The sequence below is a fragment of the Arachis stenosperma genome, chromosome 2 (genome assembly GCF_014773155.1).
Source record: "Arachis stenosperma cultivar V10309 chromosome 2, arast.V10309.gnm1.PFL2, whole genome shotgun sequence".
NCBI classification, from domain to species: Eukaryota; Viridiplantae; Streptophyta; class Magnoliopsida; order Fabales; family Fabaceae; genus Arachis; species Arachis stenosperma.
Window position 1 is genome coordinate 100,780,766 of NC_080378.1, and position 18,840 is coordinate 100,799,605.

Consider the following 18,840-nt stretch of genomic DNA (forward strand, 5'->3'; position numbering starts at 1 on the left):
CTTCCTCTCCATGGTGACAGAGGGATATCCTTGAGCCTTAAACACAAAGGATTCTTCATTCACTTGAATGATCAGTTCACCTCCATCAACATCAATCACAGCCCTTGCTGTGGCTAGGAAGGGTCTGCCAAGGATGATGGATTCATCCATGCACTTCCCAGTCTCTAGGACTATGAAATCAGTAGGGATGTAATGGTCTTCAATCTTTACCAAAACATTCTCTACAAGTCCATGAGCTTGTTTTCTTGAGTTGTCTGCCATCTCCAGTGAGATTCTTGCAGCTTGTACCTCAAAGATCCCTAGCTTCTCCATTACAGAGAGAGGCATGAGGTTTACACTTGACCCTAAGTCACACAGGGCCTTCTTGAAGGTCATGGTGCCTTTGGTACAAGGTATTGAAAACTTCCCAGGATCTTGTTTCTTTTGAGGTAATTTCTGCCTAGACAAGTCATCCAGTTCTTTGGTGAGCAAAGGAGGTTCATTCTCCCAAGACTCATTTCCAAATAACTTGTCATTTAGCTTCATGATTGCTCCAAGGTATTTAGCAACTTGCTCTTCAGTGACATACTCATCCTCTTCAGAGGAAGAATACTCATCAGAGCTCATGAATGGCAGAAGTAAATCCAATGGAATCTCTATGGTCTCATTTTGAGCCTCAGATTCCCATGGTTCCTCACTAGGGAACTCATTGGAGGTCAGTGCACGCCCATTGAGGCCTTCCTCAGTGGCGTCCACTTCCTCTCTTTCCTCTCCAGATTCGGCCATGGTTATGGCTTTGCACTCTCCTTTTGGATTTTCTTCTGTATTACTTGGGAGAGTACTAGGAGGGAGTTCAGTAACTTTCTTGCTCAGCTGTCCCACTTGTGCCTCCAAATTCCTAATGGAGGACCTTGTTTCAGTCATGAAACTTTGAGTGGTTTTGATTAGATCAGAGACCATGGTTGCTAAGTCAGAGGGGTTCTGCTTAGAATTCTCTGTCTGTTGCTGAGAAGATGATGGAAAAGGCTTGCCATTGCTAAACCTGTTTCTTCCACCATTATTGTTGAAACCTTGTTGAGGTCTCTCTTGATTCTTCCATGAGAAATTTGGGTGATTTCTCCATGAGGAATTATAGGTGTTTCCATAGGGTTCTCCTAGGTAATTCACCTCTTCCATTGAAGGGTTCTCAGGATTATAAGCTTCTTCTTTAAAGGAAGCATCCTTAGTACTGCTTGGTGCATTTTGCATTCCATACAGACTTTGAGAAATCAAATTGACTTGTTGAGTCAATATCTTATTCTGAGCCAAAATGGCATTCAGAGTATCAATCTCAAGAACTCCTTTCTTCTGACTTGTCCCATTGTTCACAGGATTTTTTTCAGAAGTGTACATGAATTGGTTATTTGCAACCATTTCAATGAGCTCTTGAGCCTCTGTAGGCGTCTTCTTCAGATGAAGAGATCCTCCAGCAGAGCTATCCAAAGACATCTTGGATAGTTCAGAGAGACCATCATAGAAAATACCTATGATGCTCCATTCAGAAAGCATGTCTGAGGGACACTTTCTGATTAATTGTTTGTATCTTTCCCAAGCTTCATAGAGGGATTCACCATCCTTCTATCTGAAGGTTTGGACTTCCACTCTAAGCTTACTCAATTTTTGAGGTGGAAAGAACTTTGCCAAGAAGGCATTAACTAGCTTTTCCCAAGAGTCCAGGCTTTCTTTAGGTTGTGAGTCCAACCATATTCTAGCTCTGTCTCTTACAGCAAAAGGGAATAGCATCAGTCTGTAGACCTCAGGGTCAACCCCATTAGTCTTGACTGTGTCACAGATTTGCAAGAACTCAGCTAAAAACTGATGAGGATCTTCCAATGGAAGTCCATGGAACTTGCAATTCTGTTGCATTAGAGAAACTAATTGAGGCTTAAGCTCAAAGTTGTTTGCTCCAATGGCAGGGATAGAGATGCTTCTCCCATAGAAGTCGGGAGTAGGTGCAGTAAAGTCACCCAGCACCTTCCTTGCATTGTTGGCATTGTTGTTGTTTTCGGCTGCCATGGGTTCTTCTTCTTTGAAGAATTCAGTCAGGTCCTTAATAGAGAGTTGTGCCTTAGCTTCTCTTAGCTTTCGCTTCAAGGTCCTTTCAGGTTCAGGGTCAGCTTCAACAAGAATGCCTTTGTCTCTGCTCCTGCTCATATGAAAGAGAAGAGAACAAGAAAATGTGGAATCCTCTATGTCACAGTATAGAGATTCCTTGAGGTGTCAGAGAAAGAGAAAAATAGAAGAAGGAGGTAGAAGAATTCGAACTTGATTAGATAGAGTTCGAATTGTGCATTAAGAAGGAGTTATACTCCATAAATAGAAGGATGTGAGAAGAGGGGAAGTAATTTTCGAAAATTAAGTAAAAGATTTTGAAAATATTTTTGAAAAACACTAATTGATTTTCGAAAAATAAAAGTGGGGAAGAAATCAAGTGATTTTTGAAAAAGAGTTGGAAAATAGAAATCAAAAAAAAAAAAATTGATTGAAAACTATTTTAAAAAAAAGATGTGGTTAAGAAGATATGATTGGTTTTTTTAAAAAGATGTGATTGAGAAGATATGATTTGAAAAACATTTTAAAAAGATTTGATTTTAAAATTAATGACTTGCCTAACAAGAAAAGATATGATTCAAAAATTAAACCTTCCTCAACAGAAAAGGCAACATACTTGAAATTTTGAATCAAATCATTAATTGTTAGCAAGTATCTTTGAAAAAGGAAATAAATTGATTTTGAAAACATTTGATTGAAAAGATATGATTTGAAAAAGATTTGATTTTGAAAAACTTTGAAAACTTGAAAAAAAAATTGATTTGAAAAACAAAATCTTCCCTCTTGTGTCATCCTGGCGTTAAACGCCTAGAATGGTATCCATTCTGGCGTTTAACGCCCAAAATGCTACCTTTTTGGGCGTTAAACGCCCAACCAGGTACCCTGGCTGGCGTTTAAACGCCAGTCTATCCTTCTTCACTGGGCGTTTTGAACGCCCAGCTTTTCTGTGTAATTCCTCTGCTGCATGTTCTGAATCTTCAGTCCCCTGTACTATTGACTTGAAAATAGAACCAAGATCAAATAAACAAGGCATGCAAGACACCAAACTTAAGATTAGACACTAGACTCAAACAAGAAAAAGAAGAAATAGAAAATACTTTATGTTTCTTGTTTCTTGAAAGAAAATTTTTTTTGGTTTTTATGATTTTGTAAATTTTTTTTTTGTGCTTTTTTTCGAAAATTATATGGAAATAGAAAATAAAGGTTTCAGAATTCTCAATTTGAATTTCCAGGAATCATTGCAATGCTAGTCTAAGACTCCGGTCCAGGAATTAGACATGGCTTCACAGCCAGCCAAGCTTTCAAAGAAAGCTTCGGTCCAAAACACTAGACATGGCCAATGGCCAGCCAAGCCTTAGCAGATCATTGCTCCGATGGCAAGATTGATGGAAATCAACAAGCTATTGTGATGATCAGTTGAAACCTCGGTCCAATAAGATTAGACATGGCTTCACAGCCAGCCAGATTTCAACAGATCACCATGAAACACTAGAATTCATTCTTAAGAACTCTGAAGAAAAAATACCTAATCTAAGCAACAAGATGAACCGTCAGTTGTCCATACTCAAGAACAATCCCCGGCAACGGCGCCAAAAACTTGGTGCACGAAATTGTGATCACTACTTTTACACAGAACAATCCCCGGTAATGGCTCCAAAGACTTGGTGCTCAATACCATGGCATAAACACAACTCCGCACAACTAACCAGCAAGTGCACTGGGTCGTCCAAGTAATACCTTACGTGAGTAAGGGTCGATCCCACGGAGATTGGTGGTATGAAGCAAGCTATGGTCACCTTGTAAATCTCAGTCAGGCAGACTCAAATGGGTATAGATGATGAATAAAGCATAAAGATAAAGATAGAGATACTTATGTATATCATTGGTGAGAGCTTCAGATAAGTGTATGAAGATGCCTTCCCTTCCGTCTCTCTGCTTTCCTACTGTCTTCATCCAATCCTTCTTACTCCTTTCCATGGCAAGCTCATGTAGGGCTTCACCGTTGTCAGTGGCTACCTCCCATCCTCTCAGTGAAAACGTTGCCTATGCTCTGTCACAGCATGGGTAATCAGCTGTCGGTTCTCGGTCAGGCCGGAATAAAATCCATCGATTCTTTTGCGTCTGTCACTAACGCCCCGCCTGCTAGGAGTTTGAAGCACGTCACAGTCATTCAATCATTGAATCCTACTCAGAATACCACAGACAAGGTTAGACCTTCCGGATTCTCTTGAATGCTGCCATCAGTTCTCGCCTATACCACGAAGACTCTGATCTCACGGAATGGCTGGCTCGTTTGTCAGGCGAGCACTCGGTTGTCAGGCGATCAACCATGCATCGTGTATCAGGAATCCAAGAGATAAACACTAGAGCCTCGTATGCTTGTAGAACAAGAGTGGTTGTCAGTCACTTTGTTCATGAGTGAGAATGATGATGAGTGTCACGGATCATCACATTCATCAAGTTGAAGAACAAGTGATATCTTGGACAAAGAACAAGCGGAATTGAATAGAAGAACAATAGTAATTGCATTAATACTCGAGGTACAGCAGAGCTCCACACCTTAATCTATGGTGTGTAGAAACTCCATCGTTGAAAATACATAAGAACAAGGTCTAGGCATGGCCGAATGGCCAGCCTCCCAAAGAGGGTTCAATCATAAAAACATGATCAAAAGATCCTAAGATTGAAAGATGTAAATACAATAGTAAAAGGTCCTACTTATAGAAAACTAGTAGCCTAGGGTGTACAGAGATGAGTAAATGACATAAAAATCCACTTCCGGGCCCACTTGGTGTATGCTTGGACTGAGCAATGAAGCATTTTCGTGTAGAGACTCTTCTTGGAGTTAAACGCCAGCTTTTATGCCAGTTTGGGCGTTTAACTCCCATTTAGGTGCCAGTTCCGGCGTTTAACGCTGGAATTCCTGAGGGTGACTTTGAACGCCGGTTTGGGCCATCAAATCTTGGGCAAAGTATGGACTATCATATATTGCTGGAAAGCCCAGGATGTCTACTTTCCAACGCCATTGAGAGCGCGCCAATTGGGCTTCTGTAGCTCCAGAAAATTCACTTCGAGTGCAGGGAGGTCAGAATCCAACAGCATCTGCAGTCCTTTTGAGTCTCTGGATCAGATTTTTGCTCAGATCCCTCAATTTCAGCCAGAAAATACCTGAAATCACAGAAAAACACACAAACTCATAGTAAAGTCCAGAAAAGTGAATTTTAACTAAAAACTAATAAAAATATAATAAAAACTAACTAAAAGATACTAAAAACATACTAAAAACAATGCCAAAAAGCGTACAAATTATCCGCTCATCACTTTGTCATCTAACTTCTTCCTTAATTGATTTGGTATGTAGGCATAAGCTATACACCCAAAAACTCTGAAATAATAGATGGAAGGCCGCTTTCCACTCCAAGCTTCCTCTGAAATTTTATCTTGAAAACTCTTCGTTTGGCACCTGTTTAAAATATGAACTGCCATTGCAACTGCTTCTGCCCAAATTCTTTAGGCATTTGTTTTGACTTGAGCATGCATCTGACCATATCCATGATGATTCTATTCTTTCTTTCAACAACTCCATTTTGTTGAGGAGTATATCTAGTTGTTAGTTGGTGTTGAATTCTGTGTTACTTAAAGTAATCTGAACACGCAAGATATTATGTTCCTCTGTCTATTCTGAAAATTTTGATTTTACAGCCACTTTGTTTTTCGACAAATGCCTTGAATGTCTTAAAGACATCACATGCTTCTGATTTTTGCTTCAAAAAGTATACCCATGTATATCTACTAAAATCATCAATAAAAGTAATAAAGTACTTGCTACCACTGTTGCTTGAAATTTCTATAGAACAGATATCTGAATGCACAATTTCAAGTAGTCTTCTGGCTCTCCATGATTTTTCTGTAGAGAATAGATCTCTGTGCTTTTTTTAAAGTTGACAAATCTCACAAACACAATTTGGAATATGAACCTGTGGTAGACCAAAAACAGGTCTTTTTCTTGACAGGTAGTTTAGGCCAGAAAAATAAAAATGCCTAAATCGCATATGCCACAACCAGTTATCATCAAGTATCACAGAACTCAAGTAAGAGGGATTAACATGTTAAATTTTTAACGGAAACATTCTGTTTGGAGTCATCTTTGCTTTATCTATGAACCTTCTACTATTGTCAAATACAGTGCAATATCCACGACAAGTTATCATCTTATATCCCTTATTAGATAATTGCCTCATACTTAGTAAATTGTAATCAAGTTCAGAAGCATAGAAAACATCAGAAATATAACTCAGAGAACCATCCTTCAATCTAATTGGTATGTGCCCTTTTTTCTTCAATAGAGATCTTTGTACTATTACCAAATTTTAATAATAGTTTAACTAAATCATCTAGTGAAGAAAATAACTCTTTTCTACCAGACATATGATTACTACAAACATTATCCAAGTACCATATATTTTCATCTTCAACACATGAATTACTTGTAAAAAATAAAGTTTGAGTACCCGAATTATCATCAGTATTTTGATACTGATTTTCTGCATCGTGTGCTTGATTATTATTCATCATTTTGAATTTGCAATATGCTGCTTTGTGCCCATATTTTTCATAATGAAAGCAGTTAAAATTGGTTCTTTCTTGTCTTCCTCGGTTGACAGGCCTGAAATTTGTTCCACCTCTTCCTAGATTAGGTGGTGTAAAATTATTGTAACTTCCTTGGTTGTAATTGCTACGACCTCTTCCTCTGAAACTTCCTCTGCCTCTACTTCGAAAATTAAAACCACGACCTTGTCCTTCTTGTGTACGGCTTGATTCTGTAATATTGTTTAAATTTACTCGACTTTTCAGGGCTTCCTCGATTGGTTTTTCTAACTTCTCCAGTATTCTACTGATGTGACTTTCCATAGTTCCTTACAACTTTGCAATCTTCATAGTATCCATATCGTGGGACTCTAGTATCGTAGTCACCACATGGTCATACTTCATCGGTATGATGCAAAGAATTTTCTCTACCACTTTGCTATCGGGCATATCTTCTTCATAGACTTTCATCTTATTGAAAAAATCTGTAACACGAATAAAATATTGCTCAACAGTTTTTGAGTTAGACATCTCGTACCTTTCATATTCTCTTCTGAGAGACTATAGCTTTACTTTTTGAACGTTATCTATGCCTTTATATGATAGCTTCAACGTGTTCCATGCTTCTTTTCATTTTTGGCATTTGCTATTTTGCCAAACACTGTATAATCTACTCCTTAATGAATTTGAGATAGCGCCAATTGATCTCTCCTCTGTTGGGCAGCATCTGCTCCTTCTTGCGATCCCAGTTCAATGAAATTTTACAGGTTCTGGACCTTTAAATAGGTAGACATCAAAGTTTTCCAATAACTATACTCAAGTTTTCTATTTAAGTTAGGACCAGGCCACACAATATTAAAAGTGTTTGCTATATCGACTCTATGAATAAACAACTATGTGAGAACTTTTTCACTCCTCACAAGCTCTCAAACACCAGATGCTGGATTAATCAACTCTGATACAAAATGTAAATAAAATACCCACACTTTATTGACCACATGATCACTCACTCACATAAGTAACACTACCGTATTTTCAATCTCTCAAACTCACCAATACTCATGAAATAATAGAACAAAGAACGACTTCACATAATCATTTTTTTTTTCATTTCAAGAAATACACATAATACACAAAGCATATATGGCTTTATATAGACTAAACTTTTTAATAAAATAATTTTTTTTTTTCTTAACAACTAAGACTACATTGGTAATGATCATAAATTTTGTATGCTTTGTCATCATTTTTTTTAATAATCAAATACCTCTCTTAAACATTTTTAGTAATTCTTTAAAATTTTAACATCTTCTAGTAAATAAATTATTATTATTTTCAACTCAAATTTTACTTCTTCAATTCTTTAACCATATTTCATTAACAATATTTCATGAAGATTCTATTCATAAGTTGATTTCTAATTTTTAATCACCAATAATTTTAGAGTTTGTTGAATTGTTTATTTACAATTGTTTTTTCACAATTACAATCAGCTGCTAGGATAATGCAATCACACATGTATGGTATATGAGAAAAATTATCTTTCTCATAAAAATTACCTTTAAAACTCCTACTTATCCAATAATTAAGAGATATTTTAAGATAAATTTTTTAATGATACCTCACATAATAGTAAAAAAAAAAAACACCTTAATAGAAATAGTAATACAAGAGCATAAGATCCGTGGTAAGGCAAACCCTACTAGCTAGCTTTACTAAAGCAATATTGATGATAAATGCCTCCTAAGCATAATTCTTTTTTCTTCAATACCACAAAGATCAAGAATAGAGCTAACGAATACAAGAGATTATTGATTATTTGAGTCATTTTCTTTTCGAATTCAAGTTAGCGTATGCATGTTTGGTCAAGGATAAAAGAGGAGATAATTTTACCTAAATGAATTTCACGTTTAATAAAAAGGTAAAAACTTATCGCACTTGTTACCCGAACCAACCATAAAGGTGTAAAGCAAGATACTTCACCTTTGATAAACTAACATGAATTCTATACTTCTAAGGATGAATAAATGGTAAAAATTTGTTTTGGAAAGATTATTTGTATTTTAAATTAGTCTCTAAAATTTTGTTATTAAAATCGAATTCGTCTTTCAAAATTTTTAAGTTAATTATATTAGTTCTTTTGTCATTTTCGTTACGAACGACGTCAAAATTTATGGATGTAATGATACCACACTAACCACAAGTCCACAACACACTTGATAGTACTAATTGACGGTTAATATTATAAATTTATAAATTAGATCAAATTAATCTTAAATTGAGAAGGATTTTGAGACATTAAAATTCCTCAATTTAAAATTGATTTGATCTAATTTCATAAATTTATATATGTGTTGTGATGTCACTTAAGTTATATCAGCAAATTCTAATGCTATCAACAACAACAGAAATAACAAAAAGACTAATGCGATCTATTTAAAATCTTTAAAAGACGAATTTAAATTAAAAAAAAATTTCAGAGACAAATTTAACTATTTATTTTCTAATTATTCAAAAATAAACTTTCATGTCAAAGACATCGTAACTTGAGTTTGCTCTGGTCAAGTAGTTCCTGACCTTTCTTAAGCATGATTTGTGCATGAACCATCAAAAGGACACCCTTTTGAGCCATTTCCCCAGCCATGTCAATCTCACGGTTTGACTTGTCCAAAAGCTTTAACAATGAAGCAGCATCAGCTATCTCAATTCCCTCATCGATGGAACTGGGTTCTCCAAGAGACAAAGACAGATTCTTCAAGCGTGCGTTTATGCTTTCAAAATCTGCTTTTACCGATGCATAGATTTGACCCTTTTTGGGTCTCTTAGATAGTTCCTCAGCTGCTTGTAGACCCATTGACTTCAAGTCAACGATCCCATCAATTTTCTCATCTATTTTTATCATGTTTAGATCGACATATCCACAATCAACATTCAGAACTTTAACGCACATGATTCAACTTTGTGTGTAAATTAAATGATTTAGTATCACTGCCTTAGGTAAAATTCTCTTGATCGAATTTCAACTAAGTAAAAAAATGCTAGTAGTTTAATTAGAAAGAAATAACTAATAAATCACGAAATTTCTACCAAAAATTGAATAAGTCAGTGTCTTTAGAGATCAAGAAGACTTTTGAACGTATGATGATGATAATTATCATGAGATGATAATTTTTGCAGGGAAGAAATATAGTGTATGTGGTCAAATGAAGATTTGAGTAATCATGATTCATAAATAACTAACTCACCGCTATTGTTGGTGTTAAGACTCATCATGGAGTGGTGAGAGTGGGTAGCAGCAACAGCATCAGAAGAACTACTACTGTTGATGCAATCATCCACAGCCTTGCGGAAATAATCATGATAACCGCCGTCGGTGGCCGTATATGGCTTTGATCTCTTAAGGAAAACTCGAGCTCCGCGGTGGCTTTCTTTACCTTTTGGCATTTTCGATTTTCCTTCTCCTTCACCTGACTTTGTTTTTAGGCGAATTCTAAAGAAAAATCCTTCTATACATGTATGTATGTGCTGTCAAAGTTATAGACCAACAACTGTTAGCATTTTTTTATATTACTTTTGCTACGCATCACGTGAGGCATTTGTAATTTTTTTTTTCCCTCTAAGATAGTAATTTTATTGCAATAAAAAAAATTCTATTACAATTACCACATTCAGGGATACAAAAGCAATAAAACATAACATAGGGCCACTCCAAAAAATTAATAACAGTAAGCTTAAGAGATTAGGTCTTACAAAAGAAAAAGAAAAAGTTTTCTTACATCTTCGTCTTCGATAAATGTGGAAACTCACTTGATTTAATGAAGCTTTTGAATCCTTTTTTTTATGTGCTTCGCTGAACTTACCATTTCTAAAGATACAATTCCTGACCCCTGATTATCAAAATTCAAAGATCAATTCAGTGCTGCTGATTCTACTCCTTCTGAATTTAATTTTTTTAATTAAGAATAAATTAATAAAAATTAAAATCAATAAAAATTTAATTCTATCAAAATTATATATTATTTTAAATTATGAATTTAAATTAAAAATAGAATTAAATTTTTTTAATAAAATTAGAATTATTTTTTTATTTTTTTTTTCCAAACACACACTATATATTTTGGTCATTGATACATCATAGATTATAGAGGCCATTAACAATTTGAATAAGAGGAAAAGAGCTGAGGTTGGAGTCCGAGTGGTTTAATTTGAAATTTTGGATACGTACTTGTCCGCTTAACATTTGTCCTAATAGAAATATTAGATGTGTAATTTGTATATGTTCAAATTTACACATACAAAAAACAATCCTAAAAATACGATATGGTGAATAACATTTATAATAATGCTCCACATTCATGTAAAAAATATATGAATGTTATTTAGAAAGCACCGATACGACATGAGATACGGACACGATATGACACAGATACATTGACACGTTTTTTTATAAGAAATTGGATACGACACATTTAAGATACGTTGTGAATTAAAATTTAAATAATATATTAAATTAAGAAAATATTATATTATAAATATAAGAGTAAATATAATTGCATAAAAAATCTTAAAATTATGCAATTATTAAAAAAATAAAAAATTTTAATCTATTCTTGCCATTTCGCTAACAGAAAATGTATCAATTTCTTCTTCTCCTAGTCCATCGTCTGCAAACACCACGCACCATACAATGTAGTTCTTCAGTTCGTCTTCAACCTCTATATCTTCTATTCTTCTTCTTCAATATAATGCAGAGAACCAAGAACGACTAAACTAGTGATTAAGTAAGCTACCAAAGACAAGCGGTAAATAGATTTAGGTTTTGATTTATTAATTATTTTATTTTTAAAGTTAAATTTTGATTTGTTTTAATTTTAGAATATTTTAAAATTAGAAAGAAAAAATTGGTTTATCGGGCCATAAAATCACAAAATCAATTGAAAATTTACAGTCCACGAGAAAGATCCATCTCATGAACATCTGAATCGGGTTGGACTCGTTCGGATTCGTGACCGCTCTACCAAAATTCTGTACCGCAAGAAGATACGCCGCCAATACGTTCGTTTGAAGTATCCACCACGTGTCGGCGTCGGATTCGTGTCCGACACGGATACGCCGGCACCATGAGAGAATCCGTGCTTCATAGAATGTTATCCAAGTCTTTTTTGTTATATGTGCTTTTTCAATCTCCAAATCGTTTGTGATTCACGTATCTTTTTATGAAATTTGCTCAACGTAAACCTTCTTCTCTACTTGCGTTTTCCTTCTTTCTTCTTCTTCTCTGCTTGCGTTATAGGCTTTGTCGTTCTCCTCTACTCGCGTTCTTCGTTATGGATCTGGATTGAATTTAATGTAATAAGCTCCGTCGTTCTTCTTCTTTGTTTTCTTTTTCGATCTGGACTTTTAAATTGAAACAATGAATGAATCAACTTCAAATCAGTTGAATGAGAGCGATTTGGATTATTCTTCCGAAATGAATCATACTGGTGAGGTTTGGATTATTCAATTTTGAATCGAATTCAACAGAATGAAATTGCTTATTGCTAAATTTATTTGAATTGAATTGAATAGATGGAGGTGTTCTGAAATTGAATTGAATTGATAATATCTAAATTGTAGACAGAGGTGTTTCGAATTTGATTTTGTATAATGGATTATGTTTCGTTCAGTGAGTACTACACAATTGTTTCATTGTGAGTATGTGTTTTAGTTCATCATGCAGAAAGTTATTTGAATTTGATTTTATATAATGGATTATGTTTTTTCACTCGGTACTATAGAATTGTTTCACCATAATGATGTTTTTGGTTCATTATGCAGAAACCTATTTGAATTTGATTTTATATAATTTATTATGTTTCGTTCACTCAATACTATACAATTGTTTCACCATTAGTACGTGGTTCGATTCATTATGCAGAAGCTGTTGGAATTTGCTTTTATATAATGTATTATGTTTCGTTCACTCAATACTATACAATTGTTTCACCATGAGTATGTGGTTCGATTCATTATGCAGAAGCTGTTGGAATTTGCTTTTATATAATGTATTATGTTTCGTTCATTCAGTACTATACAATTGTTTCACCATAATGACATGATCGGTTTTATTTTTGTTCTGCACAATTTAAAATTCTTCCTCTTCGCCTTCTACTGCTTCTTCACTAGAGAGAGAAGGAGAAAAAGACAAAAAAATACAGCAGCAACAACAACAAAAGAATGACGATAAGGAGAAAATGCGCGAAAAAAGAAGGAGGATAATGAGGAGAAGGAGGAACGCAAAAAAGAAGGCGAAGAAGAAGACACTTCGTGCATAAACGAGCGTGAAGCGTTGGGCAAGAACGGTTGTTTCGTGTGTGTTGAACGCGTGTATTTCACGTTTCATTTGATAGTATTAGGTTTTTTTTTTGTGTTAGGCCAACTTAGATATACTTAGATACAAAATTACATGGATGTGTAGCACCATAAAATTTATCATTTTTTATTATTATTTAATTAAATATTTTAAATTCTAAACATTAAATTTTAAATCTTAAATTTTATAAAAATAAAATATTAACTAAAAATTAGTTAATATTAATAAAAAATAGTTACCATAATATTTCACTTTTTGAAAAGTTGGTATATATTACCATAATGGCCGATGAGTGTATGCCATAGATAAATTAAGGCTTGGGATTTGCTAGATAGCATTTTAAAGTTTGAAGGAAGAGTGGAAAACAATAATACCGCACGGAAAAAATTACATAGGTTTAAACAATAAAAATGTATTAATTTTGGATTATTTAACTGAAAAAATAAAATCAAGGAAATGCTATAGAGCTAATATTTTTAGTGAAAAAAATTAAAAATTGGATAATATTAATTTAAATATAAATTAAATATAAAGAAAAAATATTAATCAACAAATATTTTTTATAAATAATCTTATTACTATATTTGTTTTTTTATTTTTTCTTTTTATTAATAAAATTATTAGTAAATATTTTTTTTACTACAAAAAGGTTTATATATAAACAGTTGTTTGAGAAAGAAGGAAGAAAAATTTTAATTAAAACTCATATATTTATTTTATTGTAAAATTAATAATTAAAAATATTAAATAATAATTTAATCAAATATATTAAATTATCTAATAATTTTTTTACTATCAATTTAGAAATAAAAAAAATTTCATTTCATTGTTTTACATGTTTCTAAAATTTAGAGAAAAAAATTTCCTTTCTTAAACATAATACAAGAGACTGAAGAGAGGATGGCTCAATAAGCCAAATAAAACTGCGCAGTAAACACATTTTCTTCACTCTCAAAACCTTATCCCCTTATGGTGTTATCCTCAGCCATGGCTTCACTGCTTCTAGCTTCACCTCCACCATTCTCCACTCAACTCCACACTTCTTCCTCTTCTCACCTTTCTTTCTCTCACTCCCAAACCCTCTCCCCTTCACCACTCTCCACTTCTTCTCTTTCAATTTCACACTCTGCAGCGACTTCCTCTTCTCCTTCTCCAATTCCTTATGGTACATGCTGCATCAAAACCCAAAATGTTGCAAAATTTGCTGTAATTGTTTTGCGTTATGCGTGAATTCTAGCACCCCATTTGCACATTCACCGTTTTATCGTTTCTTTTTCAGTCTACTGTGGCAGAGGTGACAAGAAAACTGCAAAGGGAAAGCGCTTCAACCATTCATTCGGAAATGTAATGTTCTGCTTGTATTCTGTTTTTCGAAATTTCCCATGTTTATTGTTTTGTTCCTCTACTTCTCTTTTGTCTGAAGTTTTGATCTTTTTTATTAATGGGTTCTTGTTTTTGAAACTGTGTTTTGCAATTATGCTCAAAATTTCATGTTATGGTTATTTTCAGGCAAGGCCAAGGGACAAGAAAAAGGGTAGAGGACCACCGAGGCTGTTTGCTCCGCCGGCGCCTACGAAGAAGGATCGTTTCGAAGATAATGAAGTGGTGAAGATTGAAATTGATGAGTCTCTCTTTACTAGCTGAATTTGTTATTGAATTGTAGTTCTAAAATGTTTCATTGTTTAGTTGTTGATATTTGAATTGCATTGCTCTATGACAATATACAATATGGATTTTGATTATATTATATGATGAGTTTTAACTATCTTTATATTAGTTGAGGCTACTGTTCTTCTTTTATCTGTATTAAACTCTATTGTGAAATTAAGATTGATGGTTCACTCATTAGCATTACAATAGAATAAAATAAAATCAAGACTTGTGTTTGCCTAGGATTTGTCTTACATTGGACCTTGTGTATTCTCAGTGGTAAACATGATACGGATTCTTTCGAGAAATTCTTGCATGCTTTTGGAACCCCATTTAATACATGCTCGAAGAACATTTTCATTTGAAATATATGAAAGTTATGTAGAAAACCAACGATATGTAGTTATAAATAAATAAATATTCTTGAAACATGCATTAAATGTGCTTCAAGAGTATGTAAATATTTCTTGGTTTCTTTTTGCCTATGTGAAAGTTGAGATATTGGTAGAGATAGCCCTTGGGAAAAACAAAGGACTACGAGTGCTTCCATAACACTTGGAACTTAGGCTCAATACTGTGTTTTTTGTATGTCAGCTCTGAATCCAAAAGTGCAGTCACCATCTTAATTCTCTACTGGTTGTATTAGTCTATTTTTGCCCTTTCACTTTTCTCCTTAAATTTTTAAGGACTGTATCTTGCGAATTTTCTTACATCATACTTGGAATAATTTTACATGTTATATTGAAAATTTGAAACTACTTAGGAGAGTGGTAAACAAATTCACTGGTATATAGCTCTGAATATCAAAAGGATTATAGAGAACCCGAAATTGCTTGTTGACTTTATTTAGCTAGCATTACTTGATGGTTTGATGGATGTAATGAATGCAGCCTTTTATGATAAATGTGATTCTAAGAAACTTTAAGGGAACTATTTTTCTCATAATTCTTGATCCAAGTCTTTGGATACATCCTTCTTTATTTTTCTTTTTTCTAGAAAAACCTCCTAGCTCATGAACATAGAAATTTGGTGTAGCGTATGAAAGGGGGAAGCATATCCCGGTGGAGATTACTTGAAATGGAGCATACTAGTCTAGCACCTGTATTTTATAGTGACTCGTGTATAATTAATATCATATCTGTCGGATTGTGAGAGTTATTACAGACCTTAATCCTAGAATCCCTGGAATTAATCAAACTATATTGGTCAGCCAATTAGCTCGGATTGATAGAGAAGGATTTGGTTTGTAAAGATGTGAAAGGTTTAGATTCAGACTATGGTTTAGACTTGTATTGCTAGAGAATACCTTTTGCTTTGTATAACCATAACTGCATTTCTTTTACAATCGTATCATAGTGTTTCCTATAGATAGGGAAATAATGAAAAACTGGTATTCACAATAGAATTCCTTCTCCACCATTTTTTTCTTTTTTCAAGAACTGTTATCTAAGAACTAAATATATGGTTGCAAATGATACAATGATTTAATGCAAGTTTTCCTATGACACTTCCATCTTCTATTGTCAATCTTCTGCTTTGCTTGTTCCATAGATGAATCCCATAAGTCTCCGCACGGAGCTGAAGCACTTTGGCTTCTACCCATTTCGATTCAGTTTGAGTTTTCGGCTTCCTGAGAAACCCCCTTATCTTATTCCAATCAGCTGGATAGAAAGCCATAGGTGGCAAGATCTTAAATATGAAACCAGGTCTTTTCAGCAGCCTCTTGATCACTCTAGAAACCAGGTATGGACCATTATGCCCCCATTTGTTTCCATCAAAAGTCAATGCAAATTCACTAATGAATTCGTGAAGAAGTGGATGTTTCATATCGAAAATCAGAACAGCATTATTTAATCTAGTCCAATGCTTAGATCTTAAATCCATGCTTTGTGCTCCTATAGAATTCCGCAACCCAGTTAATGGTTTTAGAACAATAAAGTCTGTATCTATGTAGATTCCACCATATTTATAGAGCACTACAAGTCTTATCAGATTAGATAGATTTTGTGACAAAGGAATCTCACCTGGATCCTTCTTACCTTTTATTAACTCACGAAACCAAGCTTCGGCCGGTGTCCCTTTGAACAGAAAAGGCAAGTCTGGGGTCACGACCTGAACCTTGAACCTACTGTCAAGCAACGGTTTCAGCACTGTGTAGCCGTGCGTGGTCTCCAAAGTTCTCGACAGAATTACAAGGCATGCGCCGGGATGAACCTTAAAAACACTTTCCACGGACATCAATTCTCTTACACCAAACGAGCCTGCCGGCGAAATCCAAGTCATGAAAAACTGAGCCTCGCATTCACGGCTGAAGAATTCTAGAACTCTGCTGTGAAATCTTCGGGTCGAGTTGTTTGACTTGAGAATATCAAACTTGTGCAGGTTTTTCCGAAACCAAGCTATTCTCTCTAATTCTGTCACACCGAGTGGAGCAACCAAGTCATTCTGATTTCCAGATTGAATTCTATCATTCTCTTCTTGAATGGAGTGTAAAGGCAGATTAGAAAGTGTTGATCTTATTTGCTCTTTGAATCTGTGACTATGAGCTTGCAAATTCTCTGAAGGTTCTTTATATGTAGCAGAGTGTAGGAAATCATGGTAGATGATACTATATGCATGGATAACAAAAATTATGGCAGAGAATATGAACAGAGAGGATAAAAGTAACTTGGCACTTTTAAGGTGTCTAGGGTCAAACATTCTGAGAAGTTTGTGTTTGTTGAGACTTTCAGATTTGCCTTGATATTATGCAATTATATATAAAAGTATTCATTTAGAGTTAACAGTTATTTAGTTTTTTTTAGCATTTATCAATTTCATGTTATGAGACAAACAACTATTTTTTCAGCTATTATAGTAACCACTGTTGTTTATACTGATTCTCTGATTTTCACACACATTTATTTACTTATTTGGTTTATTACTGATATTCGGACTTATTATCAATTTAAGAGAACTGCATGCAAAAATGGTACATATAACCTTCATTTTTTCTTTTTAGCATTTATCAATTTCTTATTATGAGAAATATAACCTTCATTTTTCTTATTGTATTTTCTGAAACTTGAATTTCAGACCATAAACAAAAAAGAAAAAAAAAAGAAAATGAAAAAAAAGGTCTTGCATGTTTGATAATATATGACACTTCTATAGTTCTATGCCAGTAAGCAACGTAGCTTCATCATTTTGAAATAATTCACTCAATTTTAGACTAATGGACTATAATTGATAATTTTTCCTACCTAAAACAATGACTTGAGGATTTAAAATGCTAAATTATTAGTTTCTGGTGTACTATACTATATACACTTCCACACGTCGCTACCAATATCTGTTTCGGAAAATGCATAGTCAAATTAGTGACAAAATATAAGGAAAAATAAGAAAACCAACTCGTTACTTCTTTTTTTTCGTTCTTATGAAGGAAAAAGAGTGAAAATGGAATTGTTCAATACATATTGTCATATTGGCTTAAAATCTGTTAGTTACCTAATTTTTTTTCTTAAATTTTTAAGTTTATATCTTACAAAATTAATATTATATATTTGTGTATATATATTAATATTGTTTTATATAATTTTAATATATATGTTATATTTTAACAAATATTTTATACAAATAATTAATTTAATAATTATTTTTATTATACACATATTACGGTTATTTCTGAATTAATATATACTCAAAACTAATGGCTTACTCAACCCTTGTTAATTTTGGCAACAATGCTTAGTTGACACGAACTAACATTTGTTTGAGTCAAACTAAGTTCGATCTTAATGTTTCCATTCCTCTAATAAAAAACTTAAAAAGTTCAAGATGAAATTGGTAATGTTTTAAGTTCAAAAGGAATTTTTATATAAGAAAACATAATAAATATAAAATTATTTCAGATTAACAAAATATAAAATTAGTCATCTACCTGTGGGAGTAGATCCTCTCCAATAAAAAAAAATTGGATGGTGTCAATTGTGATCTTTCACCCTTCAATGCTCTTTCTCTCATATTTAATTTTGGCTCTACTTATAAAGTTAGTGGTGCGAGATCACACTACATTTTCTTAAGTGTTAAAAAAACTGAAAAGGATCATTTCGTCTATCTGTCATCTACTTAGAAATCGTTGACAACAACAATAAAACTAAAATTCATGCGTATAATTATAAATAGATTAATAACCTTCT

At 33.7% G+C, this 18,840-nt stretch overlaps 3 protein-coding genes across 3 annotated transcripts; 1 reads left to right on the forward strand and 2 right to left on the reverse strand.

Annotated features, from left to right (window-relative positions):
- Positions 1 to 4,601: 4,601 nt before the first annotated feature.
- LOC130960289 (uncharacterized) lies at positions 4,602 to 10,447 on the reverse strand. Its single transcript, XM_057885659.1, has 4 exons — positions 10,434 to 10,447; positions 9,903 to 10,182; positions 9,235 to 9,546; positions 4,602 to 5,238 (listed from the first exon to the last, which is right to left on the reverse strand). The coding sequence occupies exons 2-4, from the start codon at positions 10,099 to 10,101 to the stop codon at positions 5,156 to 5,158; spliced, it is 594 nt and encodes a 197-aa protein (XP_057741642.1). The 5' UTR covers positions 10,102 to 10,182; positions 10,434 to 10,447; the 3' UTR covers positions 4,602 to 5,155.
- A 3,472-nt stretch (positions 10,448 to 13,919) lies between these two features.
- Positions 13,920 to 14,785, forward strand: LOC130960200 (30S ribosomal protein S31, chloroplastic). Its single transcript, XM_057885527.1, has 3 exons — positions 13,920 to 14,174; positions 14,289 to 14,353; positions 14,519 to 14,785. Exons 1-3 carry the CDS (start codon positions 13,979 to 13,981, stop codon positions 14,651 to 14,653), a joined length of 396 nt encoding a protein of 131 aa, XP_057741510.1. The 5' UTR covers positions 13,920 to 13,978; the 3' UTR covers positions 14,654 to 14,785.
- An 859-nt stretch (positions 14,786 to 15,644) lies between these two features.
- LOC130960199 (uncharacterized protein At4g19900-like) lies at positions 15,645 to 17,377 on the reverse strand. Its single transcript, XM_057885526.1, has 2 exons — positions 16,699 to 17,377; positions 15,645 to 16,554 (listed from the first exon to the last, which is right to left on the reverse strand). The coding sequence occupies exons 1-2, from the start codon at positions 17,357 to 17,359 to the stop codon at positions 16,106 to 16,108; spliced, it is 1,110 nt and encodes a 369-aa protein (XP_057741509.1). The 5' UTR covers positions 17,360 to 17,377; the 3' UTR covers positions 15,645 to 16,105.
- Positions 17,378 to 18,840: the final 1,463 nt, after the last annotated feature.